This window comes from Atta cephalotes (assembly GCF_000143395.1).
Source record: "Atta cephalotes unplaced genomic scaffold scaffold00023, whole genome shotgun sequence".
Lineage (NCBI taxonomy): Eukaryota > Metazoa > Arthropoda > Insecta > Hymenoptera > Formicidae > Atta > Atta cephalotes.
The window spans coordinates 136,181-152,319 of NW_012130087.1; the positions used below are offsets into that span (position 1 = coordinate 136,181).

Genomic DNA, 16,139 nt, shown 5'->3' on the forward strand with positions numbered 1-16,139 from the left:
TCCGTAATTAGTTTTCATTTTGTTGTATATTTTATAATTATAAATAACAATTGTACTCCATAATTAAATCCGTGCAAATATGTGCATATTTACACATATATAATACTATGATGCAAAAAATACTTGTTTCGTACTTACATAATTGTTTATTAGAACACAAAACATAAAGAAAAAATTAAAGATAGTGATAAATAAAGTTATAATAAAAATAGATAATTATATAGATTATGATTAATAGTGATGGAATACATTTATACATGTCTTCGCGTCCAAATATTATGTAAATTAAACGATTTTCTGAACGATATTTATCAATTCTAATTCATAAATACTTAATTCTAATTTTTTATTAACCAGGAAGTTATTTAGATAGTTCCACGAAATTATTGCATACGTTACACATACAATAATATAATATTAACCGTTTATGAACATTGTAGTATTATATTCAACTATAATTATGAGTTTTTATGTATAAGAATATAGAATTAAAAAATTATTATGTATATGTAAAACAAAAAGTCAAATAATAAAAAGGATTTCTAAAACAAATAAGATAAAAAAATTGAGTCCATACATTTAATAATTTAATGTAGATGGAAAGTGCATGCGTGCAAGCTACAAACAGCTAGTGATGAATTTTTGCGAGAATATTTTATGTTCTATTGACAAGAATGCAAGTTACACACTTAACGTTTTATGAAAATCTAAGGAATTTACGAAATACTACATATAATCTTAATTATTTATTATACAGGGTGTTTCTTCTAACTTAATCTAGAATATCTCCATTGTTTTTAATGATACAAGAAAATGTCAAAGGAGAAAGTATTCGATTTGAAGAGGCACATATTATGATGAACAAAAAATTTTTCTCAAGGTCATATTTTTTTGAGATTTCAAGATAATCTTCATTTTTTTAAGTGGAATTGCGTGATTTTTTTTTACATAATATGATTTTTACATAATATGATTCATCTCATTATTCTGTTCATAGAAGTATTAATTTATGATTATAAAAAACATTAATAATTTACGAGATATTTAATATGTCATGTTAATTTTTATGTCAACACATACAGAATAAAGTATAAAATATCTCATAACTAACTTGATATTTTTACATCACTACTTTAATACTTTTATATTCAGAATAATTAGAGGAATCATATTGTATAAAAAAAATCATACAATTCCATTTAAAAATGTGGAAGTGATCTTGAAATTTAAAAAAATAGAACCTTGAGAAAAATTTTTTGCTCAATATAATATGTGACTCTTGAATCGAACTTTTTTCTTTAATATTTTATCATATCATTAAAAACAACGGAGATATTTTAGATGATTATAGGAAACACTCTGTATAGCATAAGATATTTGTATATTATTATATTGTATATACATTGTATATTATATAAGTATCAGGCTGCTCCTCGCCCTGATAAAGTGAACTGCAAGGTTCACGAAACGTTGGCATTCCAAGAATGGATCTGGACACGGAAGAAACCCGCATAATCTTTATATAGAAAAGACCCGTGGAAGTCGTATAATCTTTATATAGAAAGGACCTGTCTCAAGAATATTATCTTGATTATTCATATATACTTGAAGTAATTTTTTGAAATAATTATTTCCATTGCTATTCTAGGATAGTACATGTGGTATATATAACACACACACACAAAGAATAGCAATGCATATATATGTAAAATTGTTTATAATAAATATTACAAGATAGATATCTACATTCATATTTTAAACTATTTTGCATTTCTAATGGGAGCGCGCAATCTAGAATGCATCTCGTTTCACATATGATTCATCATTTAGTTTTGTTATTCATCAAATGTTAAACAAGGATAAATGGTGCATTATATGCACATTATGCATGAAACGAAATGTACGCTTATACGAATTATTACGAATCTAATGAATTTACTTTCAAATCAGCAAAACAGCTAGTCTGCTCGCCAAGCAAATGATTGATTGTTACTGATAGATCTAATCAATCACATTCAATCGCTCGGCGAGCAAGTTAGCGTTAGCAGATTTGTCCTGTTTAAAGTGATTTAAATTTCGAACGCGCCCAATAGGTTCTAATGGACTATAAACAATTTTTGATATCATTTTAAGATACTGTTCTGCAATTTTAAAAAATATCAGTTTCCGAGAAAGTGCTGATACGAAAAATTAAAAAATGAAAAGACAAAATTAACTGTACTAAAACGGCGGGAAGAGCAAAAAGATAAAAATATTTTTATTTTTGAGGTTAGTTCTCATATGGACATTTAAATAATAAATTTGTATTTAAGGAAATTGTGTGGCAAAACTAGTTGTCTCTCAATATCAATCTTCTTTTATTTTTTTTTAAATGTGTTTATCATTATTTCTTCAATAAAATACTTTTGTATATATAGATACAATCAGATCAGAAAAAAATATCTGAGACAAGTCGACAAACACAAAGGATATCCCTTCAAAAAGTCTGTATAAATTCTTCTAATTTATTCTTACAATTTATTTTTTAAATTATTTTAAATGTACAAGGTGTGAATTTTTTCAGTAAAGAAATTGAAAATGCTATTTGCAGAATTAATCATGTGTATTTTCTGTTTTATTATATAATTATTAATAATGATCCATGTATCTTTTTTTTAGAAAAGATGAAATCAATGTGAAATGTATCCAAGAAAAATGAAGAGTCTGAGGAGATAGTTAAACGATCTTTAATTTCTGAGAATCGTATGTATTTCTGATATGACTAAGCTAGTAACTGAATGATATTTCTGCACTTTCTAATAATATTATACATATTGCTCACGAACATCGTTTGTTTTTGTTTAACATTTGATAAATGATAAGAATGAAATGATTCTACGAATGTTAAATAGAACACAGCCATTATTTAGCACTTTCTAATAATATTATATATATATATTGTTATTTAGCACTTGATACAGCTTATAAATTTTGAAATGATGAATGATAGCAAGCTGCTCAATATTGAACCAGATGATAATGAAAGCAATGGAGAATATGGATTTTACATATATGACTGAGATACAAGCATTAGCTATTCCATTCTTTCTTGAAGGGAAAGATTTGCTTGGCTAAAACTGGATCTGACAAAACCTTTTTAATTCCTGCTGTTGAATTAATTTATAGATGGAAGTTCATGCCTTATAATGGTATGTAAATTTGATAGCCAGTGTTAGAAAAGCATTTAGATTATTTTTTATTTCATAAATAATGAAATTATTCTTATATAAATATTCTTTATGAATTTATTTTTATATAAATAAAAAATTATTTAAATGCAACTGTAATTTTCGTATAAAGTATAAAGTATATAATATTCAATAATGATATATCCAATTGATATATAATTTCTATCTTTAAATTATATTGAGAATGAATTAAAAGGAAAAGCTACTAATAAGAATAAAGCTATCTCGATTCTAACAATCCAGTTATAAAAAATCAGCAGCAAATTTGAATGGATAAATGTTTACTGGTTGTATCATTATGTCTCCCACAAGAGAATTGTCTATGCAAACTTTCGGAGTCTCGGAAAAATTAATGAAATATCATTATGATACATATGGTCTTCTGATGCCATAGATAGAGCAAAACTTGGAAAAGGGATCAATATTATTGTGGCGATGCCAGAACGATTATTAGATTATTTGCAAAACACACCTGATTTCTTATAAGAAATTTCTTCAATATTTGATCATTGACGAAGCAGATCGTATTTTAGATATTGGATACAAGGAAGAGTTGAAATCATCAACATTCTTCCCAGTAAGTACACTGCGTATTAATTATTAAAAGTAAATTGTTTTTGTCTTTACTACTTGAATTACTGTTGCAGAACGTCGACAAATTATCTTCTTCAGCGCGACAAATACACAAAAGATCACAACAATAACAAAATAAGCGTTAAAAAAAACTTATACATGTGGAAGTCGACAAGGATATGGCGACTGTGGAGGACTTACAGCAGGATTACATAGCATGTCGAGCGAGAAAAGATTTCTACTTTTGTTCACGTTCTTAAAGAAAACAAAAAAAGAAGATGATGATTTTCTTCAATTCTTGCATGTCCGTTAAATATTACCATGAACTTTTAAACTACATTGATTTATCAGTGATGAGTATACATGTATGTTATTAGATTTTTCCGATGCCATTTTTCTCGAAATCGCAATATTTTTATGAACTTAGTGTTCATGCTTTCATTAACAGAGCAAGCAGAAACAAACGAAAAGAATTACCTTTCATCAATTTTGCAACGCTTTTCTCAATAAATACTAATTAATGAACATTGATTTTTAACATTGAATTTGTACAACTTTTAGGAATATATCCATAGTATTGGTTGAATCGCTCGCGGAGACGATAGTAGCGATCATGCATTGCTGATGACAACCAGAAGAGCTTAGCTTCCTTCGTTATCTCGAAATAGCTCGTGTATCCATAAACGAATATGAATTCTCTTGAAATAAAATTGCCGATATACAATTATAAACAATGAATATATTTTACGTAATTTTCTTTTAAAATTTAATATTTTTTATCTGGACTGTAATTTAAACACTCTGAGTTTAAACTGAAACTAAGAAATATTAAAACATTCATGAGAATATATGTATGATTTTACCGCATTTTTTAAGTAGAGAAATGTATACAATTCTTAATTTAATTAAAATATCTGCGTAGATATTCAGTAATATCTATAAAGCTATTATATAGGATATCTTCTGTTTTAGCTTGAGAAGTTAATTGAAGTTAGTAAGAATTACTTCTTACATCAGTTGACAAAGGAAGCCTTCAAGAATTACATTCGTATTACAGAGCGTATTATTCACATCATTTGAAGCAGATCTTTGATATAAACACTCTAGATCTGGCGAAAGTCGCTAAATCTTTCGGATTTCACCGATAATAGGACTTAAGTATATTTTTTAATTTAACAACAAAAATTATATATAATAGAAATATACATTCTAAGTTGAAGCAAAAGTGCAAAAGTTTACAAGCTCGGACAAATTTATTTATAATTTTTTAAATTTATAGATATCTCTTCAAAGATTCTTAAGTATTTATTCAAATCTTCAACGATAACATAGGCAAAAAACATTCAATCTATATTTATCGCCTATATTTGAATTAATCAAATTAATTTTAATTATTGCTTTCTCAATATTAAATTAATTCATATGTGAGTTCGAACACAAATATGCGCCACTAATTAGCTTAATGTTAAACTTTCATTTTTTCCTATTTAACTCTTTAATAGAAGTGGAAATTAGTAAGTCTTCACGATCACAAAAAGAAACTCAGCGGAGACGGATATTTCAAAAATATAAACGATCCGGCAAAGCGGCTGAAATGCACCAAGACCTTTCGCCAGATAGCAAACGTGGGCAGGATAATCGGTAATTCAGCAGGTAACAGGCATCCACGCGCACCTTATAGGTGTAGACGATAGACAATGGTGTTCGACGGCATCATTAAGCATTCAATATCAATTTAATGATATTAATACATCTCGATGTGATAACTTTAGCATCGACAGTTGACAATTCCAATTTGATTGCTAGAAAATGATCTTATCGCACTACTGACAATTCATAAATAAAGTGCAACATGTGAGAAGCATATGTCCAGATCATATTAACCTTCCATAGTTTAATGTTTTTTTTATTGTTTTTCTAATCCAATCGATTCACTAGTGTCAGATTGTATTTTTCAAAGAGAGATTTTTGGACTCTAAAAAATCTAAAAAAATTCTGATATATTCAAGAATATGATTTTACAATATCCGAAATGTTTTCATTTTGTTTGTATTTGCGTGGCTCTTCAAAGCCTCGGTTGGACTACGAAGGATTAAAGTCAAAATATTGCATATACTATGTATATACGTGATAAGTGAATAGCTTTAGTGAACGAATAGCTTTAGTAATAAACAAATCATTTGAATCTTCATCGAACGGTATCACTTTATACACGAGATTAAGACATAAGATATTTGAGATATTAAGCCTTAGTTGAGGCATAATTGTACATTTTTAGATTTGATATCAGATCGAAAATACATTCGCTTTATGTTAATAAAAAACTATCATTCTAGACTTATTCAGCTTTTTCTTCTTAATGATTGTGACTTCACTCTGTTTTTCCTAAGTTTTTTTTATCGAGTTAGTCAGAATCTACAAATGCAGTTTTTTCTCTTTATTCGAAGATTTGAAGATTACAGAGGCGATCGAGATGGGAATAGAAGAAGGATGTGGAGTAACAGGGGAAAAAGTCCAAGACGAAGTAATTTATAACGTGCGACACCCACACAGTTTTCACAGTGAGTCCATGTACGGACGCGTGACGTCAACGTCACTTTTGCATTAGCCAGCGTGTGCGTGCGTGCATGCGTGCGTGCGTGCGCGCGTGTAGGCGCTGGATACATGGCATAGAAGGTAAAGTCCGTGGGAGAACACTAAAGAGGCAGCGTAATCGACGTGGCCGATCAATCGATCGGAAATCACACCTTGAATTCGATCTATGCGCGATCATTCCGTCACCGGTGATTTTTCGAAAGTTGCGGACGAGAGGCTGATTGTAATTGAACAGAATCCAAGAATAGAAACGCCTTATAATTTGCTAATTCGAACTCAAATTCATGGATTGGATTTTTCGAATATCAAACCATCGAGTCTCTCATTTAAATTGCGATTACAAATATTAAATTGATTTTTAAGATTCATTTCTTAAATTTTTCAAGGCTTTCGATGGAAATATTATCAGCGAAAAGATGGTTACAATTAATGAAGACCTAAAATTCAAATTATTCAGATAATTCGAGCACCTGGATTTAAATAATCTCTGGATAATAATTGTTTTGGATAATTGAAAGATCATATTCGGATTATAGCATTGTAAACATTAATTTAATGTCCTCAAATTTCAAGTACTCATGTTAAAAGAATTTGTTAAATTCTTTACGGAAAACATTTTGTTGAAATATCTAAAAATTTAGCTAAATACAGATCTGAAAAAAATTTTGTTAGACTATCAAAATAATTACGTAGTAAATTCAAGTATAATGAGCAATGCTGTCAAAAATTTTGATCTTTTACCACCAACCACGTTTGAGCGTCCTAAATAATTATTTTGGTAGTACAACAAAATTATTTTTCTATATAATTTTTTTGATAGTACATCAAATTATTTTCGAATATGAATTTAGTTAAATTTTTACATAGCAAAATTATTCTTTTCGTGTTGATTGAAATGGAATTTCAAAGGATGAAAATGGAGTCAACCTTGAAAAGAACAATTTTTAATCTTTAAGAGTAAGATTTTATTTCTTAGTGAGATTCTCACTCTAAAATTTTTAGAGAGAAGACTTAAAAAAAAAATAATTTATTTACTGTATTTTAATAATCATAATTGATTCGTTAGACGCCGTTTCATCGCGATCTGTTTTGCAATCTTCATTAATGAAAGATTATAATAAAGGTTCAATTCGTACTTTTTGCTGCTGAAAAAGAGACAGAAAGACGAAAGGAGAATAGGCTTTGCTTTCTTTCCACACGGATGAAACATTCCGTAACCACGTGCGCTCTCTTAAGCGATCCGTAAAGACAAACTAGTGGCGAATGCGCACCGTTGACACCATTAACTGTCAACGGTGACTACCTCGTAATGGTATTTCCATTGGTAATCCAGCCGGGCAGAAATCACAGTAATGCTCCTCCTACAGGATTGGTTGTACACACCGGATCCCGTATAAAAGCATGCTTCATGCGAGAAACGTACGATACTAGAATACAATTTTTCTATTCAAACGACGAGATGTGACTAGAATTCGCTATACTCTTTTGTTAAATCGATTTATAGTATTATTTTTCATCTTTTCTAGCATTTTGTTTTCAAAACAAATTCATTCTTTAGAACTTTATAGAATTGAATGAAGATTCTTATATCAATTTCTATATTAACTCGGTTTAATTCACTTTTTGTCCTTTTTTTATTCTAAGGCAAAGATAAAGTGTAAATTAAATCGAAATTAAAATTTTAATTAATAGACAATTAATTAAAAGGGACATTACATCATTATCCTAACTTGTTTAAACGAACCTTTTAGCCATGATATTTTAAATAAAATGGTCAATATATGTACGTCGGACCAATATTAATTTGCGAGTTATAAACATATTACTATTATATTTTCACTTTTAATTAGTGAGAATGTTCTAATCTCTATCTTGGATCTCGCGATCTTGGAATTATTATAGCCTGCATTGAAAAAAATGTTTTGATTAAAGTAATGGCATTTTGGTAAGACCAAATAGAATTATAATATCCATTGCTCTTAAAATGCCATTTCTTCTTATTGGTATGTTTTGTTGATTTCAAAATATTTTTGTCAGATTAGCTAGAGATCATATATATGATCAGAGTTTAGCCACAAGCGATTTTTGTCAAAATCTTTTACAAGAGAAAGGTATATATAATTTTTCGTAGAGAGTACATATACTCTCTCATTTTAACTTGTACTTTCTTATTCTATAATCTTAATTAAAGTTAATAAGTACATATATTGCATGGGAGAAATTATAAAAATCTTTCTCTTTCGTAGGATTTTGACAAAATTGCTTATGCTCTGTTATAGAATCTCTAAGATAAGCAAAATTCTCTAAAAGGAAGAAAAAGAAATAAATCCCGATTAAGAGCATCGTTGGTGCACGGCACGTGCGTCGTTAATATATGAATCGGCGACATGCTCGCGGGTATCACCTTGTACGTTCACGCCTTGGTCGGCGTTAGTATATCGCAAGTGAGTAGGTAGAATTATTAATTATGCATTCTAAGGCACGCCGGAGCTCCGGAGATCGTAACGATGTTGCGCACCGTTGATGTAATGCACCGATCTTAGTTGGGAGAGGTCGGCTTGTTGCGCACTCAGGATGTGTTCTACACGGCCTATTTTTTTCTCCCTACTTCTGTCCACGAACGCATTCTTCGCGAAGCCGGGACGATTGGCGAGGAAGTATATCGCACTACCGTATCCCTGTCTTGTCAATCGGCACTTCGGTTATTCAGTCATATTAAAAGTTCATCTTTCTTAAGTCTTCAATAAGACATATTGCTCATTTGTTACAACAACGACATAGAAAATAAAGTTTTCAGAAAAGTTTTCAGAAAAGTTTTCAGAAAATAAATTTTCCAGAAAATTAATTTAAATAATTTGAATTAAAATTTTGTAATATTAATTTAGAAATACAATTTTGATTAATAATAGATTATAAAAATAAAAATGTTTTTTAAAAATATATTTCTTTCTTGAAAACGTTACAATTTTTATAAAAATTGGAAGGAATTATATACATATATCTATATATATATATATATTTTTTTTTTATATTCGCCATATTGGATCTGTCCAGCGATTCTAAAAAATTCTGATACATAATTTAATTAGAATTTTATATCTTAAATATTTTATCTTTTCGTACCTACTACAATGAATTTCAAATTTTTATATTTTGGTTCCATTTTTCTATAATCAGCGATCTCAAAGATATTTAAAAATAAATAGACCAAATATGTTCTTAAAAAGTCCGATATAAAAAGTTAACGATTTGCATGTCGTCGCGTCCGGAACCAAGATTGGCCAAGATTAAAAATTGTAATTGGAAACCCATGACTGGGAAAGATCACCAGAAAAATTTTAGAGGAAGTGATCTTCCCTTCGAGAATTCCATGGCGTTCTAGCTAACTCCAGCTGAAATCAAAGACATTTTCGATATAAAATATAGATATACATCCCGCGAGATCATTCGTGGTAGTGAAAGACGACGTATCTGAAAAAGAAAAAAAAGATACAATAATTCGCCTCTCACGGATATACGCAATATCGCGTTAAGAGAAACGGACGGTGCGTTGGCCCGTGGACGCGGGCCTGAATTATCCAACTCCGCGACATGATGGTATGGCGCTTATCTCCCTCTCCCTTTCTCTTTCCGTTTCTCTCGCTCTCGCTCGATGCTAGCGCGTATGCAGAGGCCGTATATGGTAGTGGGCGGTAAACGCATAGCGAGTGGCGACGTTCCTCATGATGACCGACAACGCAGGGAAACGCGGCGCGCGTAGCGCGCATGCGCCCGCTAGCCCGCTCCTCGGCTCGAGTCGGCGCCGCTCGACTCGACTAGGCGCGCATGCACCGTGCACGGGCGGTGCAATCAGTAGAGCCGAGAATTCCAAAGCGTGTGTACTTACTCTTGAATTCTCGCGATTCGCATTCCGATTTTATCCTCCTCACGCAAGCGAGCGAGAGAGAGAGACATACACCATTGTCTCTATGCATGTCTAATCCTTTCTCTCTCTCTCTCTCTCCCTTTCTCTCTCTTTCTCTTTCTCTCTCTCTCTCCCTTTGCCGTTTTATCCGATTCTCTTTGGTTTTTTCTTTCTCTCTCCAAAACTTTGTCGATCGTTCTATTTATCTTCGACGCTCCTCTCTCGCTCTCTTCCTACGTTCTTTCTCCCTCTCTCCATTCGTATCTCCCTCCCTCTCATTCCCTTCCTACCATCGCTCCCACGTCGCTTCTCGCGATCTACTGCGGCGTGCGTTTACCAGTGGGATCGTTCTTGAAAGCGCAATAATCAACTGTGACGACGTGAGTGTGTTTCCTCGAAAAGGAAAGATTGACTGAGTCAAGCGGGATAAAACTGAAGAAAAAGGGAGAGAATTATCTTCGACGGAGTTGACGGGAAAAATATATATCGAAGAAATCGGACGCTAATACGAGAAGAGAAGCGATTAAACGGAGTTCTCGATTACATCGCTGAAAAAAAAATAAAAGTAAAAGAAGGAAAAAAGAAAAGAACGAACGATAGGCGATAGGCGAAGCGACTTTACGACTCTCTCGGAGGAGTGTCGCTCGTGCGTTCGCTCTCCGGCTCCCTCCCCTTATCCTTCCCTCTCTCTCGCACCTTCGCTCCGATCCCTCCACGTTAGCGGGAGTCTCGCTTCTCCTCTTCTCCTCCTTCGCCTCGTCCCTCTTTCTCCTTCCTCGTTGTCTTTCCTTCGTCTTTTTCTCCCATTCTCCGCGTCACTGTCTCCCTCCCCCCCTCTTGCGCTCCCCTTTCCCCGTCTTCAACGCCATCGTCGCTGCTCGCCGCCTTCGCTGACTTCGCTCCGGCTCCTTTTCTTTTAAACGCTCCTGCGTCAGTACGTCTCCGCCCGTCCGCGCGCGCCTGGTGCTCTCTCGTAACCGGAGAGAGAACAACTCTGCCGTTCTCCGTCCCGTCTCGACACTGCGCCGCCGCTGCCGCCGTCACCGCCGCCGCCGCCGCCGCATAACGTTGCGGCCCGCTCACTCGTCGCCTCCCCTTTGAGTGTTGCATTAAGCGTGCCCGCGCGCGCCCAACACGCGCCAACATTCGCCATTGAAGCAGCCGAGTACAATTTGCGATGTGTGATAATACTAACACGACGACGCAGAGTATAGCGGACTACCTGTCACAGTTGCTGAAGGACCGGAAGCAGCTAGCTGCCTTCCCAAATGTCTTCATTCACGTGGAACGTCTGCTGGATGAGGGTGAGTGACAATTTTTTTTCGTCCCTTTTTTTTACTCCGGTTTTTTTTTCATCTCGATCTCTGCCGCTCTTTATATTTTTTGTTCGTCTCTGGCGTCTCGGCGTTGTGTCATGTGTCCGGGGCGAAGGTAAGATTTCCGGGAAATCCAGAAATAAATGTGTAGCTAAAGTGTACGCGCGGCCGAATTTGAACGGTCATGTAACGCGAGGGATTTCGCGAACTACGCCATTTTGCGCACTTGCGCGCCTCCGAATACGCTCGGCGATGAATTTTTCATCGTGACGTAACGGAGAGATCGCGTGTCTTTCTTCTCCTTCGATGATCAAGTCGCAGAAGCATTTCTCTCATTCGTCCATCTGGATTGCCGACTTCACACATCATGTATCGTTTTCCAATTTATCGTTCGTTCGAAAATGTCGTCGATCGAGTCGATTGGCCCAAAAATGTTATCAGCGAATTCCTATGGCTATGAACAAGACGTATATAGGGTGTTCCGGAAAACCTAACTTCGGAACAAGTCATAATTTTCTTGATATGGCGAGACATTTAATCCCGGCTATGGATTTTAATCGTTTCTTCATGCATCTCTGTACGAATTCGTCGATCTTTGAACACTGTCGTTTACGGATATGACCAACGAAAAAAATCATCATCCAGCGCCAGTTCCTCACTGATAAGAATACACGCGTCTTCGTTGTGACGTATACCAAATGTAATTATTAGTGATCGACTTCCTTTTCTGATTTTTGCAATACATGCATCGCAAAAAAAAATTAGAGATTTTATAATAAGAATCTGTAGAATTATGTAACTTTTTCTCTAAATGGAAACGTGAAAAGTAAAAATTTTTATATATATATATATATGCATATATATGTACACTGAAAGAAATATTTTATATGGTATATGACTTATAAAACCTTATTTTTTAATTAAAAAATTTTGTTTTAATCAAAATTTTTTAAATAAAAAGTAAAAAAGTTTTACTACATATATCAAACAAAACATTATTCTTTCAGTACATACATACAAAAAATTTTTACTCTTCACGTTTCCGCCGTGAGAAGAGAAAAAAATTACGTGATTGACTTCCTGAGCTCGAGTCGCATTTTGTATGCAATATGCATGGAATTGTTAAAATCTAAAAATTTATTTACATACAGAAAGATCTGAAGATAATTTTATTAAATTATTAAAATAATTATGTAAGACATTCAGACTTATTTAGAACGAAGTTAAAACTTTTAATTACATTCTAAGAATTAAATTTTTTATTATGTAATTATTTTGATGATTCAACAAAAATTATTTTCAGATCTTGTTAATACTTTTAAATACTTCAAAATTGTTCTTTTCTTGTAGTTTATCTACTAAAATCACGCAAGAAAGGACATACATTTAGAATTTTTTTCTCTTTCTGTTTTATCATTTTGTTTTATCTCTTTCTCCCAGAAAGAATTGGGAGAAAAAAACATAGGAGATCAAAGTTAAAAGTTGTTTTTCTGTCTTGATTCTGATTAGAGAGTTTTAGAAATGATATCCTCCTTGTTTTGCTTTTTATTCCCGCGTTGTTGCACCACTCAAGCCCGTAATTGGAATCCGATACTCCATTCGAAAAAAATCCCACTAACGCAGGGACTATGCATGTAGAACACCCTGTGTAAGGTGTCGGGTACCCCCCGCGTGTGCCTTATCCGCTCCTTTCGCTATCGCGACGCCCGGCGCGTGTGTGTCACGTGGCCGGCGTGGCGATGGCATGGTATGTTCATTCGAGAATTACAACGGATCTCATGGTTTATTATCTGATCACTGCCCATAGATGCATAGATCTTTAAAGAGACGTCCTAAAAACGTCCAGATGATTTTATATCCTGATACCGTAACTAGGGCTCTTATCTCCCTATTCTTGAAAAGTATCGCATACGAAATACTATGATATGCGTTACATATATTATAGCATTCCGTAATTTTCGTATGCGATACTTTTCAAGAATAAGGGCTCAGACTATAGATTGAAATTAGATTGGAATTTAACTGATTATTATCCATTTCTACCAATGTTGTTTAATTTTAATCTTGATTCAACTAATTCTTCATCTTTTTCTAGTTTTAAAAATTAGAAAAAAATGACGGACAAGTTGAACTGAGATTAAAGTTAATCTATATTAGTAAAAATAAGTATAAAAGAATAAGAATTAATCTCATGTTTATAGCGAACTCTGCTTTGATTAGTTAAATTCTAATCTAATTTCAATCTCTAATCTAATTTTTGTATGTATGTACAGATGTGTGTGTACAGATATACAGATATAATATAAAAAATTTCACTTTTCATGTTTCCGCCTTAGGGAAAAAGTTACATAACCGATACCATGATCACGATGCTGATTTTCTGCCTTTCGTCTTTGCCCCTCCCTTGCAGTCCAATTACGCACCTGTTGCATTTTAAGCGCAACAGGTACATAAAGTAAACAGCACCGCTGCGAAAAGGATAATCATATAATTTTTTCCACAGGTCGGAAACAAAAGTGAATATTAGTTTTTACTATTGAAGTTAATGGAGAAATTTTTTATTTTCCATCCTAGAGAATTAAAAAATGACGTGATCAACAAAGTAATATTGTATTGTGTTTATTAACGAGATATAGATGATAATTATATTATCATGTTAAACCATATACAAGAAAGGTTGTCACATTAATATTTGTTTCTAATGCTTGTTAATGAAGATTAACTTTAATCTCGATTCTCAACTTTAACTTATTCTAAGTTTTTTTAATTTTAAGAACTAGAAAAAAATAAAAAGTTAAACTAAGATTTAAGTTAATCTATGTTGATAGAAATTGACTTAAATCATATCTGTTTTTGAGGAATAAAAGGAATGATTCGATGAAATATAATATATTTCCCGTTCCCTCTATATTACAATTCTCAGTTGACAGCAAAAAAAGTATGACATGAAATAAGAATACGTAAGCAAAACCTCTCCGAGTTGTGTCAGTTTGCAAACCGTTGCACTCTGAGCAATTTTTGCGATCACTTTTGTGGATTCAATATCGAAGAAACGATGAGCTGCATAGCAATTCAATCGCGCGTGAAATGTATAGAATAAATGCGTGGAGTATTCCACGAAAGGTCAGGTCCTTATTTTTAGCGAACTAGCGCCATTTGAGATTATCATGACTATCGCCAATAATTCGATAGCAATACGTTATCATGTGGGGAAACGTACGACATTATTGCAATAGGCTGGCATCTGATATTTATGACAACAATACGAATGCGATGTAGGATTGAAGATATTTTTTTATTCATTTTATATCATACTTTCGTATCAATGTCATGAATAATGTGTAAATAATTTACGATAAATATCAGGCTCTGCATTGAGAAATCTATTTAGTTGAATCAATTAATTTTTTGTTTGGATATTGATAAACAAATTCTTGATTGACACAAAATAACTTATCTATATTGTAACATTTTATTTGTTTCGGATAAACAACCTTATCAGATGTCAATATTTATTAAGAACAAGTAAAATATTACAATAATCAAATGTTTGGTCCAATAAATTATTTTATTGCATCAATCAAGAGTTTGCCCATATTCAAACAAAAAATAAATTGATTCAATTAAATGGATTTCTCGGTGTCGCCGTCAGAAATATTTGGTAATCGAATGGAACTATAGTTATTATAGTTTTCTGTTATACACTTGCAAGTAGAATTCAATTCTTATTTGTTAAAAATATTCTTAATAACTTAAAATCTTTAATTACAATAATATTCTTTTAATTAGAGATTAAATTATAGAGATTAGGTTTTCTATTATTATACAGGGTGGGCCATCTAGCGTTTGGAATTTCAACTACTGGTTATTTTGAGTTTGAAAGGCATAATAACAATTTATGACGTATCAGAAATTTAGTTTTTTGTTTGACATTTACGAAATGGGTCGCTATACGCTTGAACAAAATTGGGAAATATTGAAAACTTACTTCCAAAGTGATGAGTCTTCAACCCAAACTGTAAGAAATTCGCATAATCAGCCGAAATGCTGATGTCAATTGGCCGCCTCGCAGATTTGACTTCGCTGGACTATTTTTTGTGGGGAACCGTCAAGGATGAGTGTTACGCTAATCAGCCAGAAACGATTCAAGAATTAAAACATGAAATCAAAGTTGCCATCGATGAAATACGTCCATACAGTGGAAAATGTACTGAAAAATTGGGTTGATAGAATGGGATATTGTGCAGCCAGCCGTGGAAATCATTTGGAATGAAATTGTATTTCATGTTTAATGGCAATGTACTACCTTTCCAATAAAGCCATAAACTTTGAAAAATATTCATGCGTTTTTTTTAGAGCTAAATTAAATTCCAAATTTTAAATGGCCCACTCTGTACATCCTAAAAAATAAAATATTAATTTTTACTTAAAGATGTTAAAACAAAAACTGAAATATTAATTTTTGCATGTTTCATCAAATTCATTATACGTCTTTAAATCAAAATTAATGTTTATTTTACAGCG

The 16,139-nt window shown here is 32.6% G+C and overlaps 1 protein-coding gene and 1 pseudogene across 1 annotated transcript in view; both read left to right on the forward strand.

The window, feature by feature from the left end:
• Positions 1-3,012: 3,012 nt before the first annotated feature.
• On the forward strand, positions 3,013-4,948 carry LOC105619969 (annotated as a pseudogene).
• Positions 4,949-11,476: 6,528 nt separating this feature from the next.
• LOC105619773 (protein held out wings) overlaps positions 11,477-16,139 on the forward strand; it is a 39,507-nt gene continuing 34,844 nt past the window's right edge. The window contains exon 1 of the mRNA XM_012201290.1: positions 11,477-11,603. Within this exon, the coding sequence (XP_012056680.1) occupies positions 11,477-11,603 (127 nt within the window). The remainder of the gene's footprint in view (positions 11,604-16,139) is intronic.